The following is a 13,214-nucleotide window of genomic DNA, read 5'->3' as shown; positions in this document are numbered from 1 at the left end:
GTGTGTTCCTTTTATGCTTTGTTTCTTTTGGTTTTACATCTGACGTGATGCCAAGTAGAGCCCATTTCGGGGCCTATTATTTTGCAGCAGTGCCTTTTCCAATGCATTTTCCTTTTCTTGCTTCGTCAGTGATGAGAGCGACGCTCTGCGTGCATTGCGAATGAGATCAGCCAGCAGTGAATGGTGGATTATAAAACTGGCATAAAATTGAGCGAAAGACATCGCTATAAAATAGCGGTCCAGATTGTATGTTATTAGTACCACAAAGGGTGCTGACATATTAGGTGGCAATTTGTCCAACATTTTGTCATCCCTCCCCTTGCTCTATTTAACCATAGAGATATTTCACGTAACCCAGCTTCTCCACTTGAACTGCTTACTCCACTCTTTCCACACGAACATATGCATAAAGACAACAGCAGCAGACAGTCCACATTCTTGGCTTGCAGTTTGATATAGCTTTGATGAGTAGTTCATGTTTATTACCTTTGCTCATCCATCTTTAGAGGCAGGTTGTCATGTATAAGCCTACTGTTTAAGAAGGTTTATAAAACAACATGCTGAAAGTATCCCAGATAATATAACACAGGAGACTTTGAAATTGCATTGCTTGCTTGAGTGGCACCACTCATCCATTTTATGCAAAATAGGCAGGGTTGGGAAAAAAATTTGCAGATAGGCATAGCTTTGATTGGCAGGGGTGTGAAATGTTTAAAATTCATTTATAAATTAAATTTATTTGCACAGGGGATTGGAAATTGACCATTTTGATGTTCACAGGAACCTCCCTTTACCAAAGTAGCGTGTTCATGCACAACGGTCAAAATTGTTTCAGAATCCCTTTAATGCAGTTTTCATTAATCAGTGTGCTTTATATATTACTTTCTGAAAGATGTCTTAATCTTCAGCCAGCAGTAATGCTGTTCATTCAGCCTGTGTATATTCTATTTGCTTTTTTTTTTTTCATATGTGTGCTAAAAGTTTTTTACTTCATCCTGTGAATATCTTGCTTCTTGTTGTTTTTATTATCTAATGTGCTCTGTTGCATTTCTATCTCTTTCTTGTATGGCTATTAAACTGTCACGAACTTGTGTGACATAAACTGAGACACACTTTTCCTTACTCACCATGACTAATGCATTTTGTTGGTCTGTCTTCTTGTTTATTTCCCATTGACACTGTAAGACAACTCCTACACGTACATGCTCTCAAATTTACAATGCTTGTGTTCGTTGTCAGTGTCACAACATAATTTTTTGTGTTGGGCCTAAATTGCTATTTCTTTCTATTAAAACTGACAGTTCCAGAAAGAATAGTGGCCTTTATAGAAGTCAGTCACTTCCTTGGCAATGTAAGCCTAAACATGCTCATGGTATCCTTCATACAGTGACCAAATTTCAAACCCAGAGGTTTTGTCAGAAAATTGCTCCCTACAAACGATGTAAATAGTGACACCAGCTGAAACTGCAATAGTTCTTATACATTGCACTGCTGGCCGCCTGCAAGTACAGTACTCGCAGAATGAAACATGTAAATTTAGGGCTCACTAATGCCTGTATTTCCATTTCTACTGTCTATAGTTTGTGTGACACGTGCATAATTTTGGCTCGTACAATTAGATCAGAGTCTGCATCAGCTTTAGTGACCGTATCCATGGCGGCATGGCATTGCACTCTAGAGTAATTGCATTTATGGGGCGTTTTACTTCTGTTTCATTATGCAAGTATAGTATTTACCATTGCCCTTTGTTGGGCGTGTTGGTAAATTGAAAGCATATTTAGCGCCAGCAAACAAGGACGGAAGGGAGACGACGCATTGTGTTGTCGTCTCCCTTCCATCCTTGTTTGCTGGCGCTAAATATGCTTTCAGTATTTACCAGTTGATAAGGGCATTGATACACGGCAGCTGCATTTTGATGTGGGTGAAATAAAAAATGCCCCTGTACCGTGCATTCGGTGCATGTTCAAGAACCCCAGGTGGTCAAAATTAACCCAGCAGGCCTCGTAATCAGATCGTGGTTTTGGCATGTAAAACACCACAACTTAAAAAAAGGGGGGGGGGGGGCATTGATAACTATGGTGATGCATATGATGCTAGCCTAAAGAGTACGCTATTCAGCTTCCATGTACCATCCCTGCTAGTGGCAGTAAATTTCTGCATGGAAAGTGACCGATGTAGTACGAGTGCCTCTGCTCATTGCACTAAGTTTTGTACTTGCCACAATAAGCTTTTTCTTGAAGCTTTTTGTTGTATCACGAAGGCAAAACACCCAGCAGCAATTAACAACAAATTGGCTACAGCTTTATTTGTTAGAGTATGACCTTTTGCAATGAAATGTGTGCGGTTGTCATTGTTTGGCTGTGGTGGCGCAGATGTTGCAGTACTTTTCTGTGTTGTTCTTGTGGCAGGTGCCCGGAAAAAAGGCTTGAAAAGGCCCATCAGAGAAGAGCTGGTCTATTCAGAAATAATCTTCAGCTGTGCAAATGGTGGCCGGAAATACACATCCAAATCCACAGGAGCACGTCCCAACCAAAGGTTAATGGATTACCGTTCTCTGTTTTTTGCTATTTATAACCTGCTCAAAATTTTCAAATACTTTGTGCAATTTTACATTTACGTATCTTTCCATACCAATTAAAACATTCTAGAAATTCCATATAGACTCGTATAAGGGCCGCGCTTTTTTTTTTTACAATTTTGATAAAGTGCGGTTCTTAAGTGGGACTGAACCACTTGGTTCTGCCCCTCTACGCACTGGTACTAGATGGCTCTAGATACTATGTGACGCTACTAGATGGTACTGACCATCTAGTGGTGGCATGTGGAAGTATGCAGTGCGCAAAAATTCGCCAATGCTCGTGCATGGCATCGGGACATTAAACACGATTGCTTGTCTCTTGGAATTTTTTTTTTCCCCAAATTTTGGGCTGTCCAGTTGAGGTGCGGCCTTTGCAGGAGTCTATAAGGTAGCATACTTAATTAAGCACATACCTGCCAAGTTTATGAATTTATCTCAGTTTACAGTTTTTCTAATGCTGTGTCAAGCTTTATAAGAACAAATGTTGTTTGCAAAAAGTTTTTAGGTCTGCAGGATTGCAAAGAATGCATACGTAAAGAACTTGCATATTGTGACGCATATTGAACAAACAGAGATCCTAAGTACTAGGAAACATTCAAGATGTAAACAGGTTGCCATGGTTCCACAGGAACACACTGATAATGCTGGGAATTCTACCAGTTCCTCACAGTAATCCTAAATGTGAATGGATATCCAGTAAAACAAGGCACAAAGGGAGTTTCGCTTGTCAATCTCTGACAATACCATGGAAGTGTTCTGTAAGGAAAGGACACCAGAGGGCGTACTTGCTTTAAGCAAGTTCGTTCAGACAAGTTTCTGAAGAAGGTGAATTTGTCAACAGCAAAGTCACTGAAGAAGTCACTGTGATATAAAAACAATGTGTTGCTTACCAGTCTGCTGTTCTTAGTTTGCTGCTGCTTGAATGCTTCATCTAAAGGTAAATCATCTCCCACAGAGGGTTTGTGCTCAGGGCAAGCTTTTAAAAAAAAAATGTGTGCTATGAGTAAGGTTCTTTGTGCAGCCTGCTAACACCAGTTGCCTTTGAAACAGTCTCTTTTTTATGGTGTTGCTTAAGTGTCTCCTGAATGCTCATTACAGGACGTTCAAGATTGGCTGCACAGCCAGGATAAAGGTAGTGGCTTCTGCAGATGGCAACTACCTGGAAGTCAAGCTTCTGGATGATGTCCATAACCACCCTGTCAGTGAGGTCAGTGCTACAGACCCTTGAGGTGGTGTCTTGCTGGTAAAAGCTTAGACCTTGAGAAGCTGGGCACTTGAATGGGAAATGCAATCTTTGTTTTGTCTTGTTTATTTACGTAAATGTTTCCAGACTCAGATTTACTAAATGGCTGCTTTTTTGTTTGTTTGTTTGTTTGTTTGTTTGGGTTTGCTTATTTTAAATAAGGAGCTCAAGTAGTGAGTTTTTCATGTGTACAATCATTCAGTTGCATTTTTTTTGTACTTTCATTATGAGAGGGTAAGTTTGGTGCTGTATACAGTTGAACCTCGTTATAGCAAAGTTGCATTGGACACGAAAATACCTTTGTTATATCCGATAATTGTTATAAGCATGCGCATAGATATCGGCAAAAAAAGATTGCGATCAGGTCTGTGCGAAAGAAACGCCAGTGAGGTGAGGTGCCTCTGATGGGTGAGCAAAGGGTCTCCTGCGGATTTTGATGACCTGTAGAAATTTTGCCGTGTCAATACAAGGCACGGAAACAATAAATTACATGTGCTCTTCACCACCGCAAATACACAATTGCGTGATTGTTGTTATTGTGCGGGATTGGCATGTTGGCTTGCTGACTGCAGTCGAACCAATACAAGCTGCTGGCGAAAATGTGCACGCTGCCAACAGACTTTCCGGACACGGAGTGACAGAGGAGATTGCACTTGTGTCTGTACTGTGTGCTGTGTTACTATAACGTTCAGTCTAGCTCTTGTATCTGATCTCTCTCTCGACCACCAATATGGTCTACGAGTGCAAACATGTTGTTAGTGAGCTTCCCACGACAACTTTGAGTTAATATTTTAATCCTTGTATGCATCAATGTCTTTTTACTAATTGTATTTTGTGATAAATTGTACCATATGCCCCCCGCACCCTACGCCTCTTCGTAGGCCTGTGAGGTCTTTCTAAGTACGTAAATAAATAAACTTGTCACCAGCCACTGTGCCAACCGCTGCTAGGCCTAACCAGTGGTGCTTCGTATGGAATTGGCAACCAAAGCTGCAGTTTCATACCAGCCAACATGGCAGCAACATTGTCCGTCACTGCCTTGTTTGCAGTATTGCACTCCCAGTTCATGCCCGGAACACTAAGCAACATACCAAATTTCGGTTATTGCCATTATGCATTCGTTCTAAAGGTAGGTGGCAGTACCACAAGAATTGTGCAGGTCCAAAAAATCAGGCACCTGAAAAATCACTCGGTGACTATATTTGGCATTTTTCGGTCACAGTATATATTTTGAGGCATGTGCAAACAAACAGTTGCCTCACGATAATGGATACTGTGTCGGATCCCACATTTTCTATTTCGTTATAGCGGGACAATACTCCATTGAAATAATGTATGACCAAGCAGATTTTATATTTACTTTGTTACATCCAATAGTTCATTATATCCATGTTCATTATATTGAGGTTTAACTGTATCAGGCTTATTTTACTTTTCTTTTTTTCGAGAATATTCTTTTTTGTGCATTGTTTTGTCAAGGACCTTGGTTGTTCTTGTGAATGTTTATAGCAACATGCTTAGTTTGCACTTACCTGAGTAGTGTTCTCACTTTGGAAAGAGTTAAATACTAATATAGGTGCTTGTTGAAGAAGAGAGGGCGGTCGTGATTAATCTGGAGCCCTCCCATGTGATGTCCCCTATAGGTCACTGCAGGCATGTAGCCAGGATTTTTTTTTTTTTGGAGGGGGCCCGAGCCTCCACTGGGCCAAACAAACTGTCCCCCCCATCCCCACTATGTATATGTATATATATATTGTCGCGATACAACGCGGACAGAACACAAGGAGACGTTCTTCACGAACAACAGGACAATCTGTTCAAAAACAAACAGAGCAGAGACACGTCTTCTTCGTCATCCACCAATCTTACTTTGACCCACTAAGCGGAGTCTGTTAGTGCTCCCATCGTCGTCGTTGTCTGCATAGACTTTCTGTCTGCATCATTGTCTGCATTGTCTGCATCATTTGTCCCTCCCTATGAGAGCATCGTCCCGATGCTAGACAAGAAATGTCACTTGCGGAAAGTAAAGGCCGCTAGCGTAGTCATTCGCTCACATACGGCTTCATGCGCACAACATGCACAAGTTCAGGACGGTGTGTGCGGCGCCGCATACAGTTGGGATTATGGGGAACAACCTCGTAGGTGACATCACTGAGGCGCTGCAATACCCGATATGGTCCGAAGTATCGCCTTAACAGTTTCTCGGAGAGGCCTCGTTTCCGTATCGGTGTCCAAACCCACACTCTGTCGCCGACTTCATAGGTAACTATTCTACGGTGAAGATCGTAGCGGCCTGCGTCGTAGTCTTGCTGCTGGCAGATCCACAAGCGCGCGAGCTGCCGAGCTTCTTCTGCGCGTTGCGTAAATACATCGGCTTCCGTATCAGTGTCGTCAAAGTCGTGTGGGAGCATCGCATCCAGCATCGTTCGTACATCCCATCCGTGAACAAATGTGAAAGGAGTCATGCGCGTCGTCTCTTGTTTTGCCGTGTTATATGCAAAGGTGATGTAAGGTACGATGTCGTCCCAATTCTTATGATCAACATCCACGTACATGGAGAGCATGTCTTCAATTGTTTTGTTTAAGCGCTCTGTTAACCCATTGGTTTGTGGATGGTAGGTGGTGGACTTTCGATGGGCCGTTCCACTTAGTAGCAAGACGTGATATAAGAGTGCAGCCGTAAATGCGGTTCCTCGGTCGGTTATTAAGACGGTTGGCGCTCTGTGTCGCAACACCACATGCTCAATGAAAAAGCGCGCTACGTCGGCTGCTGTGCTGCTCTGGATTGCCTTTGTTTCAGCGTAACGTGTGAGATAGTCGGTTGCGACGATAACAAAGTGATTGCCTGCAGTAGAAGTAGGAAGTGGACCCAAAATATCCATTCCGATTTGATCAAATGGTCTTCGAGGGACCTGGACGGGTTGTAGGAGGCCGGCTGGTTTCGTCGGAGGCGACTTGCGCCTCTGGCAGTCGAGGCAAGTGCGCAGGTGATGTCTCACTGCGGTGGTAAGTCTCGGCCAGTAGTACCTTTGCTGCACTCTGGCCAATGTTCGCGTGTAGCCTAAGTGACCAGAAGTCACCTCGTTGTGGCAAGCTTGAAGTACTTCCGTACGAAGAGCTGCAGGAATGACAAGCAGATAGGGGGACCCGGTCGAAGAAAATTTTTTTTTGTAAAGGACCTTGGCCCGTAAACAAAACGACAACAGTCCTCTTGTGAAAACTCTAGGTGGTTTCGCAGATCTTCCCTCCAAGTAATTGATTAGTTCAAGCAACTCAGGGTCGTCCCGTTGTTGTTGCGCGATTGCGGATGTATCCATAACACAAAGAAATGCTGAGTCTTCTTCTTCGGGCGGAGCAGGTGACTCTATCGGCGATCGAGACAAGCAGTCAGCATCCGTATGTCGTTTCCCCGGCTTGTACGTGACAGTCATGTCAAACTCTTGCAGCCTTAGGCTCCAACGCGCCAGTTGTCCGGAAGGATCTTTAAGGTTTGTCAACCAACATAGTGAATGGTGGTCGCTGATAACGGTGAAGTGGCGGCCATACAAATATGGGCGAAATTTCGTAACCGCCCATACCACGGCGAGGCATTCTTTCTCAGTTGTGGAGTAATTAGCCTCTGTACATGAGAGTGTTCTACTTGCATAGGCAAGCACTCTTTCTGTGTCGTCTTGCCGCTGCACAAGAACAGCTCCCTAGCCAACATTGCTGGCATCAGTGTGAAGCAATGTAGGAGCGGTCTCATCAAGGTGAGCAAGCACTGGTGGTGTCTGGAGTCGTTGCCGCAAGTCGTTGAATGCACCTTGCTCTTCGTCGCCCCATACAAAAGCAACGTCATCTCTCGTCAGGCGAGTTAACGGTGACGCAATGCGTGCAAAGTCTGCAATAAACCGCCGGTAATAGGCACAGAGGCCGAGGAAGCGCCTGACAGCCTTTTTATCGGATGGTACGGGAAACTGTGCCACGGCTGCAATTTTTTCAGTATCGGGCCGGACACCTGCGTGGCTGATGACGTGACTGAGAAACTGCAGTTCCTCGAAGCCAAAGTGGCACTTCTGCAGCTTCAGGGTGAGGCCGGCGGACTGTATATACTGCAGAATCGCTTCAAGCCATTCGAGGTGTTCTTCAAACGTTGCGGAGAACACGATGACGTCGTCGAGATACACTAAGCAGGTTTTCCACTTCAGATCCGAAAGTACAGTAACCATGAGGCGTTGGAACGTAGCAGGGGCAGAACACAAACCAAAAGGCAAGACTTTAAATTCGTATAGGCCATCTGGCGTCACGAAAGCAGATTTTTCACGGTCTCTCGAGTCTACTTCGATTTGCCAATATCCGCTTTTTAAGTCCATTGAAGAGAAGTAACGTGCCTGTTGAAGCCTGTCGAGTGAATCGTCTATACGGGGAAGCGGGGACACGTCTTTCTTTGTCACCTTATTTAGCTTTTCGTAGTCCGCACAGAAACACAAGCTGCCGTCTTTTTTCTTGACTAGAACTACAGGAGATGCCCAGGGACTCGATGGTTCGATCACGTCATCTTCAAGCATTTGTGTCACTTGCTGTTGTATGGCTTCACATTCCCTAGGTGCCACAAGATATGGATTTTGGTGAATTGGTCTTACCGTATCCTCTGTAACTATTCGGTGCTTTGTCAGAGGCGTCTGACCGACGCTGGACGTCGACGCAAAACAGCCGTTGAACTTGGCCAATAGCGTAAGAAGCCGCTCTCGTTCATGCTGCGACAAAGCAGTGCTAACGTCAAGTACAGGAGCTGGGTCTCGCGTAGGCGCTTCTTCGAGTAGTGAACAGCAGCCACGAATATCTGCAATACCGTCAAAATAAGCCACAGCTGTGCCCTTGGGAAGGTGCCGTCGCTCTGTGCTAAAATTTGTTAGCAACAAGCTTGTGCGGCCGTCGGTGACATTCACGATTCCTCGTGCGACCGAGATACCGTGAGTAAACAACAACGAGGTTATTTGGTCTGCAACTCCTTCGCAACGAAACGGTATGTCGCATGCTACTGAAACAAAGGCACACGATCGAGGGGGATGACGACGTCGTCTTCTGTTAGACGAAAGCAGTTGTGTTGCGGCGATAAGCAATGGACTAAACCGGAGCTATTATAAAACGTCACCATGCGGTCCGGGATGTTAATTACGGCGCCATATTTTTTTAGGAAGTCCATTCCAATAATCAAATCTTTGCAGCATACAGGAAGGACGATGAAAGCGGCCACGAAAGAAGAGTCCCCGATGTTAACTCTAGCAGTACATCTATTAGGCATCGGTAATTGGCCGCCTGCCGTCCTTATGTGAGGTCCCGTCCAATGCGTCTTTACTTTCTTCAGACGCAGGACGAGTTCCTGACTCATTATAGAGAAGTCGGCACCAGTGTCGACTAACGCTGTCACCGGTTGCCCATCCACGAAAACATCAATGTCGGCGCTCACAATTTCTTAAATGTTTATCGGCTTCATGTCGTTCTGCAGCGAGAATGTTGGGGGCTCTTTAGTGTCTTGTGGCCGGCCTGCGACCTTCGTCCTCGGAGCTCCGCAAAAGTACGTCCAGTAGATGATGCCATCTGACATGGAGGAGTTGGAGAGCGCGATCGATGGCCGAAATCGGACCGATCATTGGGCATGGATTCGTCACTCGGGTGCGCTATTGGGGGTCCCTGAAAAGCAGCATCGTCGCGGCGTAGCATGGCGTCCTCATTTGCACGTCGGCCATAGGACCACGGACGAAGAGGTCGAAATGATGTGTCACGATGCTAGCAATGACGCAAAATATGGCCGGCGGCTCCACAGTGAAAACAGAGTGGGCGCCTATCGACAGTGCGCCGTACGTCGGTTCTCCGAAGTTGCGGCCGTCCTGTAGCGTTGTTTTGCGGCGGTGATCAAGACGCGGCGAACGACGCCTGGCGGTATGACTGAAGCGGCATAACGGCTGCGCGCCTCGAAGCCTCCTCTTGCGGCGACGACGACCAAGGAGCGGCTGTCGGAGGCTGTTAGTACGGTGATGTGGTTGCAACCGGTGGTGGACATCGGGCAGCGGCGGCGTAACTCGGGGGTCGCTGGTGGTCTTGATGATCGGTTACCGGGAACGCCTGTCGGATTTCATCACGCACCACTTCGGCGATTGACGCGACAGGTCTATCTAGTGTCGGTGCCAGGATCTTTTGAATTTCCTCTCTGATGAGCTCTCTGACCAACTCACGCAAGGAGTTCTGATACTCGGTAGTCACTGCGGCGGCATTGATTGTAGTGCTGGTGGACAGTCGATCGTATTGCCTGCATCTTTGATGAAGGGCCCGATCAATAGCCGTAGCCTCTTTGATAAACTCAGTAACAGTGACTGGCGGATTGCGCACAAGCCCCGCGAACAACTGCTCTTTTACACCTCGCATGAGGTAGCGCAACTTCCTATCTTCAGTCATGTTCGGGTCGGCTCTACGAAAGAGGCGGGCCATGTCGTCAGCGAACATTGTGACCGACTCATTAGGTTGTTGCACGCGTAGCTCCATCATTTGCTGGGCGCGGTCACGTCGGTCGGCACTCGCAAAAGTATCGGTGATCTTCTGCCGAAAGTCATGCCAGCTCGTAAGGCTACCTTCCCGGTTCTCGAACCAAGTACGGCCACTGTCGTCAGGGGCGAAATAGACGTGGGAGAGCTTTTGCTGTTCACTCCACTGATTAATCTGTGCGACGCGTTCATACTTGTCCAGCCAGTCTTCAGTGTCTTCGAAGACTGCTCCGCGATAGCGTTCGGGAACCAGCGGATGCAGAACGGTTACCTGTTGTGGACTGGGAAGCCGACTGCTTTGGGGTGCTTGTGTTGGACTGGTTTCGGTCATAGCGAGATGTGTGCAGCTCCTGGAGAGAGGTGGTTGAAGAGCGGAGAACTCCCGGGGCAAGGCGTAGCAGTCGACAACTAAAGCGATGCACGGGTGTCGTAATTGGCAACAGTGCGTCCGGGCTAGTTGAGCGACTCCCAGAAGGACTCCGACTCATCAGCCGCGGTCAGTACCCCGCACCTCCACCAGTGTCGCGATACAATGCGGACAGAACACAAGAAGACGTTCTTCACGAACAACAGGACAATCTGTTCAAAAACAAACAGAGCAGAGACACGTCTTCTTCGTCATCCACCAATCTCACTTTGACCCACTAGGCGGAGTCTGTTAGTGCTCCCATCGTCGTCATCGTCTGCATAGAATACATGCGTCAATATAGTTGAAAAAAATACTATATATATATATATATATATATATATATATATATATATATATAGTTGAAAAATAAGAGTTCATGGCAACTTCAGTTATGTAAAGAAATCCTAATTCAAAATCAAATTTATTTTCGAAGGTTCTGGGCTGAAACATTGAAAATAAATTTGGTTCTGTTGTTCAAAGTGCATTTCATCAAATATATACAGTCGCACCCACCTATAACAATATTCAAGTCCCAGAAAAATTCCATTGTTATAACGGATAATTGTTATACCTGGGTTGGATGAAAAAAATCAAAATAGGGGAATGGCAGAGCTGTTGTGAGAAAACTATAATGGTGAGGAGGCCAGTGCTCCTCCCTACCACCTTCCTCCATGTGGCTGCTGGTTGTGTTCACTCGTTGAACTGTTGAACTCTGCTTTCTGCGAACTCTGAACTTTGCGTGCAAGCTCTGCTGTCAGCACTCAAGCATGGCACTGCTATAACAACTGGAAAGAGGAGTCACGGGCAGAATGCAATATGTGAGCTTCGCTGAGGCATCGCTTTGCTGGCCCCAAAAGGGGCCTTTTAAAAAATGCCAAGAAGGTTATTTGGGAACTTGAACTGCACTAGGGACGAGACACCAAAGTAGAAGTCTCCTGCTTTGGTGTTTCATCCCTAGCGCAGTTTAAGTTCCTAAATAGTGTCTTACCAACTAGCCTGCCAACACATTATCCTTGTGAGAAGGTTGCCGTGGCAGCCTGTCAGCTTGAGAAATCCAGAAGAAATGCTGGGGTGAGGTCACCACAAGCATCTCGTCACCTGTGTACTTCTCACTGGCTTGCAAGAGATAACGCCATGGCCATCAGCTTTGCTTCCTTTACGCGAAGCTAGCCAACATCCTTCTCCAAGGCATCCAGATGCTTTACGTAGTTTAGTGGAAGGTTCCTCTAAGTGAGAGACTCCGGAATAATTTGGACCACCTGGGGTTCTTTAACGTGGACCTAAATCTAATTACATGGGTGTTTTGGTATTTCGACCGCATCGAAGTTGGGCCGCCGTGGCTGGGATTTAATCCCGCGACCTCGTGCTTAGCAGCCCAACACCATAGCCACTAAGCAACCACCGCAGGTCGCGAAGTATTTGTCACAACAAAGCAAGCATGCTTACGACGTCAAACTCAAAGTGAGTTAGCAAATCGTTATTTTAAGCCACCTAAGTGAGCAAATACGGCCATGGACATCTTTGAACTGTCATTTGTTGCTTCATTACTTGGAGCGTGCCTTGCACCTCACAGTTGTGGAGGTTTTGGTGAATTTCCAGGTAAGTGCTTTTTTCTCCGTTGACAAAGTGCCTCGAGCATATTCTGGTATTGTCGTTCGGTCTCAAATGTGAGAGGGCATTACCGCTGAAGCATCATAGAAAGCAATCAGCTGAAAGTAAACAACGTGAAGACTGAACAAATATGCGCTAGCGTGCGCGAGAGAAATGCTAATTTTCGAATACTTGACGTGGGCTTCAGTGTACTCTAACCTTAGTTCTGTTGTTTAAGCTCGAGAAAATATCGGCACGAATGAGCTTGGTTCCAGCATTCGCGTCTTGATCTTGGCACAGGAAGCAGCACAGCGCGTACAAAGCTCCAGCACGGAGCGCTTACGAAGCTAGATTTGGCACATAACAACCACTGTGCGTTTGTTTTGGAGCAAGACGAGCTAAACAACAATCTAAACTGATTTATAAAAGCAGGAATCAGTTCACGCGTTTTTATGAAGTTGATGCTTTATTGTGTGTTTTTACGGATGCCGCTGCTGGTTCTTTATTTATTTTTATTATTTTTGCATTTGCGTCTTAGTTCGTTTAACAGAAATTCTCAACACCGACACAAACCGCGACGATCCACTTCAGCCGCGGGGTTGCTTCCCCTGGTTTTGAAGGGAAGCGGTACAATTTAATACCGGCATCACCTTCGCACTTGTGACAATCCTTAACACAGCAGTATCTGCGCTTGTTCTTTTTGTTCACACTTCTCACGAAGGAGCTGCCAAGAGGCCGCGGTGATTCCATTGGAAAATTGGAAAAGCAGGCTTTCAGGCACGCCTGAGCGCACAATGGACAATGGTGAAATGACGGTGAGGGCCTACCCGCGGGTGCTCATTGCCGCTGCTAGGTGGCAGGACATGTACAGGC

The 13,214-nt window shown here is 45.9% G+C and overlaps 1 protein-coding gene across 1 annotated transcript in view; it reads left to right on the top strand.

Annotated features, from left to right (window-relative positions):
• Positions 1 to 13,214, top strand: part of LOC135906485 (uncharacterized) — a 72,255-nt gene that overhangs the window by 3,403 nt on the left and 55,638 nt on the right. The window contains exons 2-3 of the mRNA XM_065437891.2: positions 2,409 to 2,535; positions 3,677 to 3,785. Coding sequence (XP_065293963.1) covers positions 2,409 to 2,535; positions 3,677 to 3,785 — 236 coding nt within the window. The remainder of the gene's footprint in view (positions 1 to 2,408; positions 2,536 to 3,676; positions 3,786 to 13,214) is intronic.

The sequence above is a fragment of the Dermacentor albipictus genome, chromosome 1, assembly GCF_038994185.2.
Source record: "Dermacentor albipictus isolate Rhodes 1998 colony chromosome 1, USDA_Dalb.pri_finalv2, whole genome shotgun sequence".
In the NCBI taxonomy this organism is placed as follows: Eukaryota; Metazoa; Arthropoda; class Arachnida; order Ixodida; family Ixodidae; genus Dermacentor; species Dermacentor albipictus.
Note: the sequence above shows the minus strand (reverse complement) of the source record. Positions and strands in the feature narration are given on the sequence as shown.